The sequence below is a fragment of the Pezoporus wallicus genome, unplaced genomic scaffold (genome assembly GCF_028554395.1).
Source record: "Pezoporus wallicus isolate ANWC-B61680 ecotype Strahan unplaced genomic scaffold, APGP_CSIRO_Pwel_v1 contig_4191, whole genome shotgun sequence".
Classification (NCBI taxonomy): Eukaryota; Metazoa; Chordata; class Aves; order Psittaciformes; family Psittacidae; genus Pezoporus; species Pezoporus wallicus.
In genome coordinates, this window is record NW_026641383.1 from 4,482,851 (window position 1) to 4,499,688 (window position 16,838).

Genomic DNA, 16,838 nt, shown 5'->3' on the forward strand with positions numbered 1-16,838 from the left:
TCCACTACTTGTGATAGGTAGCAGTAACCATGTTTCATGCTAGAACATGCCACGGTTGGTGTACTATTTAGAGGGAAAAAGTTGTTAAAAGCATATGCCTAGAGTTATAGAAGGCAGGGAAACAGTATTTTGAGGGTATTTGGCCAACTTCTCAAAATAGATAAGATTGTCTCCAAAAAATAAATGCTTTCACTGACAGTTGAACCTTTAGGGTGTTAGGGAGAGGTCGGCCTCATCGACCACAGCTACGTTGCACTAAATGTTTCACTCTGAAAGCTTTGACTAACCTTTGGCAATATCAGTCATGCATGGGGGAGCAAAGCACATACCTGAATGAAGTTCATTTTTCTTTTATGATGATATCTACATATCTGTCAGAATCTTCACGTCTTGCCGGGACTGTCTAAACTTTGATCTTCTGCTCTGGGTTAATTGCTATGCAAGGATAAATGGTTCAAAGGATAAGCACACTCAGCATGTTGTGACCTTCTTCAACCATATTAAAGGAATGTGAGGAATAGGAATGAATAAGAGTTTTAAAACCATCTAATGATGCTTTTTGCAGTCTGTGAAAGTCTCTTTGTAAAGAAATACATGGAAATAGCTTTTCATGGCATCTTGTGTAATTCATGTAAGACTGCTCCTGTAATCCAGAGGAAACATTTATACCTCAGTGCAATTTTTTAAACCTCTTGCAGTATTCTATGAAACACCCTGAATTCTGATCAGCTACTGTTTGTTTGCCCTCCCTTCCCACTTATGTACTTAATGGACACAAAGAGCGCTGTGACATAGAGCAGGAAGAATACAGTGTGGTGTTTATAAAGCTCCACTGGATGGAAGCCTAACATATGAATAATGTGCTCATTGCCTGAATTTTGTGTTGCAGCTGAGTAGGAGTGTGTGTGCATATATAAAGATGCTTATGTATATATCAGGGAGTTAAAGATCAATGTGATGGGCTACTTAAGCAATTGATAAATTGGGACGTTTTCAAACTTCAGAACACCACCTTACTGGAATAACATGCACTAACTATACATATTAGCAGTGGTTAGTTTCCTTAATGATTATCACTACAAACACAACACTTGGGTGTGTTTTTATATCCTAATTATCCTATATTTATATCCTAATATAGGATATGTATCCTAATGGATACACTAGGATGCGTTAAATTATATAGGGCATTATATCCTAAATTATCTCTGAGTACCAGATTGTGTGTAGCTAGTGCTATAAGCAAAAGTGATCAGATCTGAGAGTGCTTTGATAGGGAAGCCAGAATCAAAATGGTCTCATTTCTTCTCCGTCTTTCTTTCCTCTCTTAAATTTGGTGTTCTTTGCCCTCTCCCCAAAGTGGGTGATTGCATATGGTCTTGATGTTATTTAGCATACTGTTGGGACTAAGTCTTGCACTAATTTTGCCAGGTATCTTCCTTGCTTATCGTGCTGTGTTATTCTGCTTCCAGCAGTCATCTCTCCTGCTTTTTCTGCAGGATTACTTTACTTTCACCAGATGCATTTCCTGCCTGTTCTGTATCTTCAGTTCTCATTGTTCTACATGTTTTCCTGTGTCCTACTTGTGCAGCTAAATCACAAACCTCCATTAACCCATTGGTAGTTAGTACATGTTATGTATCAGTTAGGTAAAAAAATGCTTGTTACTGGTTATTCTGTTGATAGTGTTACAATTCTACAGAATCCTTGTGCACTGCCTGCATTTATGCTACTGTAGTGTGCTCTTGTCTGTGTTCAAGGCAAGCAAAAGCAAATTATATCTGCTTTTTCTTAATGGGTGGAACGGGCCTCTGCTTCAAGTGTTAGTCGCATCTTCTAAATGTAGTTGTAGTTGATGTATTTCTCATCTTGGAGGCTCCATATTGTTGAAGAAACATTCTTATGCTGGATATTAGTTCTGCAGTGTGTGACTGCAAATGGTGAAGGAAAGTCTTGTTTATTTGATAGCTGTTTCTTTTGAGATAAAATTAACCTGGTAAGTAGGTTTTGTTCTGTATTTTTTGTCCTTTCCCAAACTATTTTAAGCTATATATATATATATATATATATATATATATATATATAAGGAAGAAATTCTCTGCTGTTAGAGTTCTGAGGCACTGGAATGGGTTGCCCAGGGAGGCTGTGAGTGCTCCATCCCTGGCAGTGTTCAAGGCCAGGTTGGACAGAGCCCTGGGTGGAATGGTTTAGTGTGAGGTATCCTTGCCTATGGCAGGAGGGTTGGAACTGGATGATCATAAGGTCCTTTCCAACCCTAACTATTTGATGATTCTGTGATTCTATATATGTTTCTCAAGATTCCATTTTTGTTAAGCTACATCTTGTATATTTAATCAATACATTTTTTGTGACTTCCTTTACAGTGGAATTTCTGTGGAGCCATACAACAGAGAGCATGTGTGTAGGATACATGTCTGCACAGGATGGCAAAGCTAAGGTAAGCCGTGAGGGATAGGTTGTAATATAGTAGAGTGAGGGCAGAAGCTAAGGAGAATATGAAATAATGAAATATATAAGAAATTTCTGTCAATAAGAGAATGGAAAAAGTAATGGTGGCATAAGAGTTAAATGTATTGATTGGGCATTTCTAATTCCTTTTTTTAAATTGCAGGAGTTAACAAACTGATGCTAACATACGTGTTACGTCAAAAAAAGGTGCCACAAACACATGTCCATTTCCTCTGCTAACAAGTAATTATATTAGAGTAACTTTATCCAGCTTGATTCAGTGATACTGGCTATTTAGGGTGCAATGATATTTTTCTGTGAGCATGTCTTCCTTAGAGAAAGCTATTGCACCATCAAGGAAAAATGGAGAGGATGTGAAACAAACTTAAAGCTGGTTCCTAAAATAGCCTCTGTGATAAATATTTTGGATGTTGATGTCCATTTACAGTCTCTTGAAGCCTAATAATTTCTTTCTTTTTTTTAATGAGAGACATAATATGTCAAAATTGGGCTTGGCAATGGAGACCTGGAGAAGTCTTTAATGTCAAGATGAAAGAGTAGGATTAACCAAGAGGATGAGCCACCTCTTCTTAGGCACATAGCATTGAAGGGAGAAAAGGCTTGTATTGCAGTGCAGCAATGAAAGCATTTTGGAGAGGTGTTTGGACAATGAGGGTGAACATGGGAGAAGCTGCAAGCAGAAACAGGATCATGATTTCTGTAGCTGTTTATACATGTAGAGCTGTAAATATTCAAGACTGAGAGTGGACAATCAGAGCTAGTTAAAAGAACTGACAAAAGTGGGGGGGGAATAAGAAGGCAGCACCCCAGTATAGTTAATCAGGGAAGTGGAGGTATTCCCTGGAATACTTGCATGCCTTAAAGGAGAAGATGACAGTAAGCAAGTTTATACCAGGAGATAAACCCAAGACACACACCCAGCATTTTGATGGAAAGATGAATATTAAAGCCTGGAAAAGGAAGGGATTTGAGGGCCGGGATTTGTTGACTTTCTTCAGAGGCGGCTCCTTATGTATTTGCTGAAGGAGAAAGTTTAGTCATTAGGAGACTACAAAATTCACTTCTTTCCTTTTTTCCTTCTTCCTGTACCCCATTTAAGTCTGATGGAGGATATGAACAAGATAATAAGAAAACGTACAAAAGAAGGAAATTGACATCAGATATTTCAAACAGCAAGGATGGTGTAACATGCTGGTTAAAGCAGTGGGAATGGATGAGTTCATTCTCTAGGAGTAAAATGTGTAGAAAAAAAAAAGACAAGAATGCTCCAGAAGGAAGAGGAAGATAAAAAGCAGCTGGTGAAGGAAGTGCTGGTAGAAGTGCTAGTCAAGTACTCACTTTCATGGCTTACATAGAGTTCTTTCCAGTTAATTATCCATGGAATAGAATGTGGTTTCACTTCTTTCCTTAATATTTATTTCAGGTTTATTAGAAAAGAAACCAAAGTCAAATTAAAAGTACAGACTGGACTGAGTGGAACTGCAGCAAGCTCAGCTGCAGATGTTCTACTACTCACTAGTTAGCTTTAAAATCATTATCTTCTGTTTGCAGTGAAAGGAGGATTCCTAGAATGCACAATGTTAAATTATTCCAGCGTGCACACCTGCCTCTGACTTACACGGAAGGCTCAAATGTCATTGTTTCTTCCTGTATTATCTAATTAATAACTAAATGCTAAATATCAAATCTGTCTGCTAATGGGTACTAGCATGACACTGCCCAGAGATGTTTTCCTACTCACAGTTGCAACACTTGACATCTGGTATGCATTGTTTTCGTACTGCTGGTAACTACTCCAGCTGGTAATCTTGATTGCGCTGACAGACACAGCTGCTCTTCTTGGTTCACTTTTAAATTATGTTTTTGACCTTCATTGAAGAGTTAATCCCCCTCCCTTTCTTCCTCCTTTGAGTCTGTGGCCACAAATGCTTTCCAGAGAAAAACCGCAAACGCTTTTGCTGCTGACTTCTATTGATCAAAAAAAGTCTTCTGTCATAAAAGCTGGAATTTTATTCTGCTACAGCTAGGACTAAGTTATAGATGGAAAACTGGGCTTGAAATAGAACACAATGTATTGCAAGTAAAAAAAAAAAGAGAATCCCTTTTCTTTAACAGAGTGACTGTTTTGGTACAGATAATTTTGAGTGCTAGCCATGAAATGATGGTATAAGAATTCATGAAAGTATAAAATATAACTTGTTTATGAGTTCATAGCAAAATGATCAGGCAGCAGCTTGTAAGGAAACATCTTGCTTTCCTGTTTTCCTAGGGTGGTAAAGAGCTTCAGTTTTTATTTCTTTCATCAGTCAAGGACTCAAGTTTTATTCTTAAACCGAGGGATTGTCACAGTGGGTGATTTTGGGCTGCTTTAATTTGCTGAACATGAAAACATATTTTTATAGCAAGACTTTTAGAAAGTGAGAAGCTTAAATGTCTGCTGTTACAAATTGGACTAATATTAGAATCATAATTATATAAAGTGGTACATACTAAGGAAAAAAGGATCCTGCATTTCAATCTCATTGTGGTTCTTCGTGTGTTGGAGGTTAATGCATTTCACAATAGGACCTAGCAAATGGTGATTCTGAACCCCAGATGAAGGTTGTGGAGATACAGGAGGCCTTTCTTAGACACTTACAAGCTGGATACCAGCTTACCTAGATGACACGGGTATGCTTGAGAGGTGGAAACATAATTAAATATCAGCAACTCCTTAAAAAGAACAGTGGCACAGGAAAGTGGAATTGGAGGCTTGAAATGGTTTGTACATCCTGACCTGCCAGTGCTTCTGGCTTCTAGCACTGTGAGCTCTCCAAGTACTGATTTGGAAGTATCCCTGCAGCAGGGGTTTATTTCCTCCCAGTTTTGGGAAAGGTTGGGTTTTGCAGCCGACCGCTCACCTCCAAACCAGGCTGCCTGAATGCTAACTCACCAGCATAAAATGGCTGAGCCTGCAAGAGCTGTGGAACAGTTCTGCCCTGTGACTAATAATTGCTTGATTTAAAGCATACTTTCTGGAAAGGTGTCCAGTCTTTTTTTGGAAAGCCAGATGCCTGGAAAAGTCACCGTTTCCTGTTGAGTGTTGGTTTAAAATGTTTGGTTGAACGGTACTTTAAAAATACCATGGAAGCTTGCCAGATGAACTAAGTTCACACCTTAATGCTGACAAGTCATCTCTGGTGGTGTGTCATTACTTGCCTTGAGCTCACTCTCAAAGCTGGAAGTTTTTCAGCTCCTCCACCACTGATACCACTGGCAATGTCATCTTCACTACCTGCACAATGGATAGCCCATTGACTTCCCTCTGATTCTTATGTCCTTGAACCCTTACATCACTGCCATAAGCAACTAATCAAGGTATAACCTTGCTGGTTCAACTGTAGTCTTCATCCCTCGTGACATAAGCAGTTTCATAATCATTCAGTGACACTGTTTGTCACATATTGCATAGGGAAAGAAACAAACCTTTTGTCTGAACAGCTTTGGAACTAACCCACACTTCCTATTGCTGCAACTTACCCAGGCTGGATACTGGAGCCTCAGCTATGTTGAGCTTAAGGGACAGATGCACTCTGTTTTAGAAGTTGCCTGTCCCAGTGTTCCTGAAGCAATACCATGATAGATTGTTTCAACAATAGCCTTGGTCTTGGGGAGATCAATGGGTTTCCCAATTTCCCCTGAAGCAAGTTCCTGCATTGCCATATACATGATGGTACAATTGTCATGTAAGGTGTGTCGTGATTTAAGCCCAGGCTGTAAATCAGAACCAAGCAGCCCTCTTGCTCACTCCCCGCCTTTTCTCAACACCGCCCCCCCCCCCCCCCCCCCCCCAGGGACAGGGGGAGAATCAAAAGGATGTAACTCCCACAGGTTGAGATAAGACCAGCTCAGTAACTAAGGTATAACACAAACCAATGCTGCTACCACCAATAATAATAAAGATAAAGGAAATAACCAGGGAAGAGCATACAATACCACCCATCAATACTCAGCCCAACTGAGCAGTGAGCCAGCCCTTCTGGGTACCTCATAATTACATCCCAGGCATGACGTGCTGTGGTATGGAATACCTCTTTGGCTAGTTTGGGTCAGGTGTCCTGTCTCTGCTTCCTCCTGGCTTCCCCTCCTCCCTGGCAGAGCATGAGACTCAGAAAGTCCTTGGCCAGACTAAACACTTGAGCAGTAACTAAAACCATCAGTGTTATCAGTGCTGTTCCCAGGCCAAAAGTCAAAAACACAGCACTGCACCAGCAGGGAAGAAGAAGGAGAAAAATGCTACTGCTGAACTCAGGACAGGTGATACTCAGCTCTTTGTAGCTGTAAGTGAGGCTGTTAAACTATTCTAAGCTGCTGTGGAAGTTTCTGGCTGTGGCCATGAGAATGGATAGGAAATTCTAGTCTGTGGACTTCCTCTGCACTTACCCAGCTCCTTTTGTAGCAGTAATTGCTTAATCAGCAAAGGTCAAGACTTCCAGATTGAGGGACTGGGAGTTTAAATAACTTCATGAACTGGGGAGGTATGTTTTTTTTCTTTTATGTTATTTTGATGTTGACTCATTAATTACTTGATATGAATTCCAGATCTTTGATAAGCAGTTCACTCTTTTAGATTCCCTGTCCAAACTATCTCCTGTTTCTGAGACACTAGTCCTCAGAGTAACCTTCCAGATGGTTTTTTTTATGGATCCATAATAGATCCAACAGCTGATCATAGCATTGGCTAAGTAGGTCATCCTGTAATCAGAGCTCTGACCTCTTTGAAGATACTCTGGCAGCTTTCAGATAATCAGTTCCTATTTTCCTGAACTGATTAGGCTACATTCTGAGAGCTGAAGCATTTTTCTTATCACTGGTGGGAAAACATCTGTATTCTGATGACTAGAGTGTTGCTTCTTGGAGCCCTGTCCATACTGCCATGGGTGATGTGCGATATTTGAGCCCTTAAAGGCTGATATAGCATTTGGTAGAATGGTTTGCATGGAGGGATTTGAGACCTCCCACCATGTAATTTGGGAGGGGGAGAAATAACTCCTGAAATTCACCCATAATGTGATTTTAGATATAAACAGAGAATGGGATGGAAGGGAGGTTAGTAGGTAGGTTAAAAATTAAATGACTCCTCTTAGTTAAATAGTCTTCGTATCTTCTTGTTCCTTGTCTGCTTGCTCAGTGGAGGATGCTGCAAAGGAAAAGAAGTTCTTCCATCTCAAGTGACAGTTCAGTGTATGCCTGCAATGTGAATTCGCATACCAGCTGCATCTCTTGAAGGTTCTGGTTATGGGTAGGCAGCCTTTCTTTGATTTAATGTTGTATATCTGTGCATAATCAAGCAGGAGCCCTTTTATCTCAGGCAGGGTCTGCAGAGTATTTGATCAGTCAAGGCCCACAGTATTTTGTGTGCGAAAAGTCTAAGTAGGCAGGATGTGCCAAAGAACTTCTTTTTCCTGGATCTCCCACATGTCTTGCATTATCTTAGTGATTGAGAGTAGTTGGTGGATGATGTTTTGGCTTGAAAATAGGTACTTCCTCACTGTGTTTTCACTAGTGTTTGAAGTCAGAGTGCTTTCTTTGCAGGAAAAGACCCAATCTCAATACCAACAATGTGCAGGTTTGGTCCTGTGTCACGTGTAGGTATTTGACATATTTTTCAGCTCGCTATGATTCTTAGCATGTATAAATGTACTATATGATCTGCGTATACATGTTCTAACTTTTGCAATTGTTGTAGATCTTGCAGTACTTTTGAGATATCCTTGTAGTTCAGCTTTATAGGTTTTAGTTTGTGTAACAGCTACATGATCTAGACAACACGTCTCTAAAAATCTAGTTGTAATATCGAATGTGATCCAATTCAGTTGCCAGTTTAAATCTCTCTTTTGGCAGATATTTGGTTCTTACAAATGACTCATCTTTATGTTGTGACAGGTTTTAATACTTCAAAGCTACATATGCCATCCTTTCCATTTTCTAATGAACCAAATTCAAGTTGCTTTGTTAAGATACAGGGTAACAGTAGTGAAGAGTGTTGCATATTGGTGTGCTTGAAAACCTCCATCAGCAACAGCTGCTGTCTACACCAAATGTTGTGGTTGCAAGATGCAGAGGCTTATCTTTGAGGGTTAATTTCATTTTCCAATTTGAGGAAACAGTGGACAGGGAGACCATTTCCAGTTCACTTTTCCTGTTGAGATGTGTTGTAATCAGATTTATTCACCTTTACTAATGCTGCAAAATGCTTTACTAACAGTAGCAAAATTACTGCCCTCTGTGTTTGAAGTGACACATGTGACAAACACAGATTGTAGTGATTATTGCTGGTTTTCTGATGGTGGGCTTCTGTGTCTTACTTTGTGAGTTAAAGGTCTATGAAAGCCCTTTGTCAGGATAGGGGCAGTTATCCAGTGCTTATTGGGTGAAGAAACGCATCTTGGAAGAATCCTAATTCTAATTTGAAAATTACTGGAAAAATTTACTGAGCCTGTTTAGTTAACAGAAATACTAAGTCAAATAATTCAGTCTTTCATTTCAGACTACAGAGACAGTCTTTTAACTTCATGAGACAGGAAAAGTATATGTCACTGTTAACTTTTTTTTGTTGTTTCTTTAATTGGACTCTTGTCTGGAGACTGGGGAGTCATTCAAATTTTCACTTGAAAAGGACTCTGCATACAGTAAAGCATCCAGTTCCCTCATAAAAATAAGGTATTTATATTTGTTGGAAATAACCTTTAGTGCTAAGATACCAGTTAAAATACTTGGCTCATAGACCTTCATGGAAATTATGGGATCTGAGATGGGCAGATAAGTTTTGGTTTTGGGGTTGATTTCTTGCATAAAGCCAGTAGTTCTGGAGCTCTCCTCATTTTTGGCCAACATTTTAAAATGGAGCAGAGAAAATGGGGTTGTGTATCCAAGGCATGCAAATATCAATGAGATAACCTCACCTGGCACCTGCAGTTCAGAATGGTAGAAATTCCATTTTAAGACATATGGCAGTGTTTCAGAATACCTCTACAAAAGCTTGGGACGCTGAGTTTAAAAGGTGATCGGTTGGTACATGGCTTTTGACTGTCTAAATACATGTATGAATGATTTAGAGAGGTGAAAATACTTTAGTTTTTACCTTTTTAAAAAAATCCATATTTTTATAATGCTTTATATTGTTATTTTTAGATATGTATATAGTATACATATATATACATATGTATATATGTATACATATATATACACACATATATAGTATACATATATATTACGAGTATATAGTAATAACTTTAACCCGTAAAATGAATTTGAGCTTGGAAAACTGTTAGATTCCTGAGCAACCTTTACATAGAATCAGTATTTTCAGTGCCTGAGAGACAGAAGCTGTCAGTAGATGTATCCTTCTTTCTTTTGCCAACAAGGACAATCATTCTGGAGCCCCTCTTTTTCTCTTCCCATCTTCTCTCTCATTTCCATCCCTGCCTCCCCAACCCCCTTTTTTATTTTCTTCTTCTTTATTAAGATTTCACCAAACAAGTTGCACATGGGATATTCTGATAGCAGCATTACCAGTATTTTGCCGAGCACTGTCTCCTGTCATATGGCAGGTGTACATTCCAACCATGTTGGAGGACAGCTTCCCGGGACACAGAGCAGCAGAACATGGCTGTTGCTGCCAAAATGGGCTATTACTGCCTAGAGAACAAATGAGATAGTGTGTCCAGGTGGTTCTCATGGTGGAAGCATGTACCCAGTTAGAATGCTGCACATTTTGAAAGAATATATGGATTCGGTGGAGTAAAGTTCCAAAAAGCAATTTCATTGAGTGTATGATGTCCTTGGTCTTTCATTATATTTCATCTCAAAAGTGTAATGGATGGAAAAAGTTTGTTTTATAAATTACTCTGTCTAAAGCACATCCTGAGCATGTAATAAAGAAGCTAAACACATGAAATACTCGCTAGATTTGCCGAAGAACTGAATGTGCTGCCATCTGGTAGTTGTACTTTGTCCTCTTGGCAGCATTTAATTGACTTCAGTTTTCTCATGCAGCACTGTCTGTCTCTTGGCTTACACTTTATACTCAGTTTACATGGTATTTATGCTTTTAATGAAAAAACAAAGCTGTTGTGACAAACTGATATTTTTATGTGAATAAAAGAAGGAGGCTGGCTCTTTAGAGACTTAAAAAAATAAAATCTTTTTGATATTAGTTGTTCTCAAGGTTATTCCAGAAAATCTTTGCCTATGAGACATGAAGTAAGTCTTGGCATAACTTGTATTTGTTTTGCTGGGGTTTTTTAAAGGTATGTTAAAAATACATAACTTAAAAGGTAGATCAAATGTTCCTGACAAAAAGATGAAACCCTGTATTGTCCCTATAGCAGTTAATGCTTATTCCAGGGTAGAAAGACCTGTTAGTTTTGGACTTGAAGGGTAATGGGAAACTTTCCAGTATGCATCAAAAAGGGCTGAGAGATAGTAACATTCCTTGGGCAGTGTCTGCAGCACTGGGGTTGAGGGAGTTAGTTGCTCAATGGTTTTGGTTTGGTTAGGAGGGAAAGAAGGAAACGTGTGTTTGGATGACAAGCGCATGGAGCAAGAATCAGTGTCTGAAGTTGGTTAGCTTGTTTTTCCTGTATGGGAAGTAAAATCAAGTATGTAATCTTGACTTTTTTTCCTTTTGGACTGTGGGCATAACGTTCCTCCTTTAAGCTACAGACACATATCTGTGGTGTTTAACTGGTTTCCTACCTGTCAGGACATCTGCTCGTACTAGGCCCTCACAAACCTCACTGTTCTCTAGGAAAGCAAATGAAATAAGAATATTCTCCGGGATAGTGAAATTTCTCTGTATGGAGCTGCAGATGCAGGTAGCCCTGTCATTCTTAATCTACCTTTCCTTGGCATATGGTTTCCTCAGAGAAACTTCCATGAAGCTGAGTAGAGGATTAATACAGGAAAACTCTTCTGTTTTTGTGCTCTCAGGCACAATTTCCCCCAGGTGTGGGTTCATTCAACTTCTCAAGCTGAAAGACTGATCAATTAAAATTCAATTCAGAGCTTTCCAGCGTTGTTCTTTATTTGTTTGGGTTTTATTGTTATACTTTAAAAACCTATACCTAATCCACAATCTGGCCTCAATGTAAAGTATGATGTTGGGATATAAAAATGTGACAGACTCTACAAAGAAGTTCTGTGGTTGTGTTTAAAAATAATTCATGTTCTTTGATCCTTCTTTTTCTTTACTGGAAATTGTTCTTAGGGCTAAGAACAAGGAGGATATAGCTGTAGGAGTTCATTTGGGAGTTTATCTGAAGTTGTCTTGACATGGCAGTGTTATCCTTTCGTATTACTGATTAGGTAGCATATTTTAAACACTATCATCTTAGATCTGTCTTGTTGTTGTTCTGCATAAGGCAGCCGTTGGTGAAAGCGGTAAGAAGTAGTCAGTGTAAAGCAGCATCCTTATTTGCTCCATCATATAAAGTATGCAGATGACCAGGATGCACGTAAAGGCTTTAAGAAAGGTTTTGTTGTATGTGGTTTGGGTGTTTCTGTAAATGGAAATTTACAGGTGGCAATGTATAGTGGTTTGGGGTCTTTTGTATGGGAAACATGGTTTTCCTTTTATAGGAAATGAGTTTTTGTAGAGGAAATGTGTTTTGGACAGCCTATTGAAGCCTAGCTCCTTGATAATATATTGATAGATACTGTCTATCTGCTTATCCCTCTTGCATGTTTTCCTTTCCTTGCTCAAAACCTTATTAGAATATGATGTTAACTAAGTTTTTAAAAGAACAGGATCTGTGAATTTCATATGGATTCAATGAAGCCTCACATTTTGCTCCTGCAATTACATAAAGGTCTATTAGACCTTTAACTTTGGGCTGAGGGTAAGTCAAGCCTATGCAGAAGGTCAGTTCATAACTTGGGTCAGAAAACTAATTTACACAGGTCAGGTCTGTTGTAGTTGTAATGAAAAAATTTGATTATAAGATTCATGGCAATCATAACAATATTTCTTCTGTTTCAGTAACAAGTTTCCTATGCCTCTTGGCAGCATCTTGGGGCCTTTGATGCTTTTTCTTGCGTTGCTACAATCATCTGCTAATAATTCTGACTGATCAGTAAATAAGCAATCGCACAACTGATATCTGCCTTCGAGTGGACCACTGGTTTGCTTTAGTTGCAGCATCTCACTAGAAAATCAGTGGCATTGAACAATGCTGCTTTTACATTGGCATCCTTTCCCACTTCTCATTTAGAAATTTTCACGGACCTGGAAAAACCTCTTGGGTCTGTTGGTCATAAAATAAAAAACACCTTTCTTCCTCTTGTTTTTCTTCCTTTTTTAATTGTTTTTTTCTTTAAACTTACAAACTAACATCTCCAAAAAGTTGTTGGTGACATTTTGGGGGAAACTGTAACAGATTTGAAACGAAACTTTTCTTCTTGAAGTGCTCAATCACAGCTATAATTAAAATTGGTCTGAAAGTAGGGAGATGTTCCTGTATCAAGCAGGAAGGCCAGAGGTCAAAGTTTTAGCAGTAAAATGAAAACCTTTAAATGTTTTCATTTTAATGCCCCTCTGTGATGTAACTGGAAACAAGACCACCTAAAAGTAGACACCAGGATACCCTTACCAAGAAAAGAATTAAAAGACGCTGTCTCCAAGATACAGCATGTCTCTTCAATGCAACGAATCGCGGGTGCTGTCTCAAATCACTTTCTTCTCAATTGATGCAAGTTATTTTTACCAAACTTTTACATCTCTACTTTTGCTCACAACCCTTTGCCTCATTGCAAGTTATACACTTTGCAGCACTTAAATCTTTTAAATGGGATAATGTATGTACAGAAACTTAAATATGTGGCTAGCTGCACTTACAGGAAGCCGTAATTTCTAAATGCCAGCAAATTCTGTGTTGTGAGCTTTATATTTTAGCAGGAATAAAACCTAGTTCCTAATTTAATAATTGCTTGAAAATTGTATTTTCTGAGCATTAATGAATCACTTGAAACTTGTAAGTCATGAGGGGAATGAAGGCCAGCACTCCTGCTTTGCTGGTGGGTCCCTGCCATTGCCATGTTCTGCCTCGAGCCTGTAGAAATGCTGTTATCAGCCTTATTGCATTTTGGGGTTTCACTGAGGCTCTGAAAATAGGAAATGGTAAAGTCTGTAGAACTTCTGACTCCTTTTGTTGTTCTCATTTAACACTGCTTTAGCCACTTGGCCTATATGAAAGCAATCCATCTATCTGTAAATGACTTTTGCTGTAGCTTAGAAATCAACAGTGTGGTTGAAAACATAAACAGTTTTCACAGTATAAAAGTGCGTGCATGGGGAGAAAAAAAGTCATACTTCCAAGTAATTCAGAGTATCTTTTAATTAGTGAATGCCTTTGCCCATCAGTAATAAACGCACCTAGGAATATACAGGATGTTTAACAGATTCTTTTGTGTTGCTGAGTTGCAATAGTAACAAGCTGAATTTGTGTCCACAAACACACATGCCCACATTTTGGCTTTTACTTTCTAGCTTTTACGCTCTGGCTGGAGTATTACACAGCCATTTCAAAGGCCTCCTGTTAAAACTTCTTGATGGAAAAGGTGCCTGTTGACAGAAACACAATTGCTCTTTCGGTCCATTTATTTGACAGTTGGCAACAAATATTTTAGATTAAGTCTTTGAGGGGCTTTAGGTGGATGAGCAGGTCAAAGGAGGTGATCCTGCCCCTCTACTCTGCTCTCCTGAGACCTCACCCAGAGTATTGTGTGCAGTTCTGGTGTCCTCAACATAAAAAGGACATGGAACTGTTGGAACAAGTCCAGAGGAGGCCACGAGGATGATCAGGGGACTGGAGCACCTCCCATATGAAGACAGGCTGAGGAAGTTGGGGCTGTTCAGCCTGGAGAAGAGAAGGCTGCGTGGAGACCTCATAGCAGCCTTCCAGTATCTGAAGGGGGCTATAGGGATGCTGGGGAGGGACTCTTCATTAGAGAGTCATGGTTTAGTGTGAGGTGTCCCTGGCCATGGCAGGGGTGTTGGAACTGGATGATCTTAAGGTCCTTTCCAGCCCTAACTATTCTATGATTCTATTTTATGAAGAGAAATTTCTTCTTTGCATCCTGATCATTGCTGCTTTGTGCCTTGAAGTGTTAGTTTATCTCTGTCAACTAGATCGTTGTGTTGAAGATTTCTGTAAGATATGTTTTTCTATACAGTACTAAATTTTTTCATATCACCCTAAGAAACAGACTTATAAACCATGGAATGCCACAGTTTTCTTTTGGCTTCATGCTGGACATTCCTTTCTTCAAGTGCCCTGGGTTATCCAGTTTGTCTTTTCTATGTATCTGTCATGGTCCTTCTCTTCATGTGTTAAACATTAATGCAAAGAAAAAAAGAATCCCAGTTGTTTTCAGCTTTTCAACTTGCTTTGTACTTTGCCCTCAGACTTCAGTGATGGAACGAACGTTGTTCAGTCCTTTGTATTGTAATTGTTCAATACTTTGAAGCTTGCTTTGTGTCCTGCAGAATTTTGCCTCTCTTCTCACTCAGTAATACTCTCTCGACTCTTCCACAGACTCACATTTCAAGACTTCCTCCTGGAGCTGTGGCAGGACAGTCCGTGGCAATAGAAGGAGGAGTTTGCCGGCTGGAGAGTCCAGAAAGCTGAACAGCTGATTCCTCCCTTCATTGCAAAGAATGTGAATGACTTTTTTTTGTACAATAAGTTTTTTGTGTTTTAACAGATGTTGGAAATTCTACTCTTTGTTTTATACCTGGTATTGCAACCATGTGCACCATAACTTGAGGCAAGTGCTGCTGTTTCTCACTCTGTGAATGGGGGTGTGTGCATGTTCATTTTTTCCCAAATGAAATAGGAACTCTTCCCAGTTGTGCAAAGATTAAGATTATGTATGATTAATGTTTGCGTTTTCATTGTTTAATGTTTGCAAAATAACTGAAAGCTTAAGAAAAAGGAAATTAATTTAAAGATATGGTCACAATTGTCATTCATGTTCTAAATTAAAAAGCAACGGGCCTTTTATGTGGCTATATCATTATGCAAAAGTTATTATGGTTCCTAAGTTTCTCAGTGGTTTAAGGAAATCCAGAAGTGGTTTCAACATGGGTCGTTTTTTTCCTCCCCAATAAGGAGGACTGTTTTTTTTTGTCGAAGAATGGTTTCAGTGAAACAAACTAAAGCAAAATTAAGGCTAGAATTGTTGTTAAATAGTCTTATAGGTCATATCTCTGTCCCCAAACCAAGATGTTAATAGCTTCAAGCTGTATGTATCACAAAAAGCTATATGAAGATAATGTATCGTAATGCAGTCTTTATGTATAATGGAATATTACAATGTAAATAAGAAAACAAAGTTTATGGAAAGATTCGATATTATTCTTCGCTTCTGTTTAAAATCTATTTTTAAGAGAGGTACAGAAATGAACATATTACTGGATGCGAAGTGCAATGTGTATTAAATGGATGCTGGGAGGTCTGATACTAGCTTTCTTACTGATAAATCAACTTCCTGAAGTCCAGCCACAGCATGGGTATTTATATAACTGTGTGTAATATGTATGTACTGTGCATAAATTTACTGTAATTCTTTTTATACCTTCCACAAAACTGCATTATGAAACAATGTAGTCCTTGTCTGCCTTGTGAAGCATTGGCAGCTGAATGGTCATTTGTCACCAGTTCTGATGCATTAGCTGGTTCGCCCGAGTCCTAAAACTGAGTTCTGACATACAATCTTCCATTCAGTCCTTTTTTTTTCTTCACAGCACTGGCAGCAATGGAAGACACTTGCAGTTAATTCATTGTCCTGATAAGTATGCCAAAGAGAAACTAAAATAGTTCATCTTTTTCCCTGGTGGATATTTGATAACTCTGTTTTCAGAAATAGTGGATGAATAGATACTCAGACTGTATTCGCTTAATCGGGCATTGTACTTGCCTGTTTTGTAACGCTGTGCCTGCCTATAACACACATACTTGACTGATTAAATGGTTACACTGATTGTAGTACCAATCTTTCATGGAAAAGAATCTTAATAAATTTTTTTTAATAGCCTGAGGTCATTTTTCACTATGATGTTATAGCATACATTGAGATATTGTCATCTTTGTGGGGTTTTTTAACTGTGATATCAACGTAGGCCTATAGTTGAGGATATTTCTGTGCAGTTCTGTAAATAATATGAAGCAGGGGCTTTCCATGTCACAGGCATAATTCTGTGATCTGTCTTGAAATAGTTTATGCTGAGATACCAGACTGGATCCTTCAGTCTGATGAAATGAAGAACTGTACCACGACACTTCAGATGTGTTGCAGCCAAGAAGCTG

The 16,838-nt window shown here is 38.8% G+C and overlaps 1 protein-coding gene across 1 annotated transcript in view; it reads left to right on the top strand.

The window, feature by feature from the left end:
• Positions 1–16,578, top strand: part of TASP1 (taspase 1) — an 86,154-nt gene extending 69,576 nt beyond the window's left edge. The window contains 2 exon segments of the mRNA XM_057423324.1: positions 2,385–2,458; positions 15,066–16,578. Of these exon segments, the coding sequence (XP_057279307.1) occupies positions 2,385–2,458; positions 15,066–15,158 (167 nt within the window). The 3' untranslated portion in view covers positions 15,159–16,578.
• The last annotated feature ends 260 nt before the right edge of the window (positions 16,579–16,838 follow it).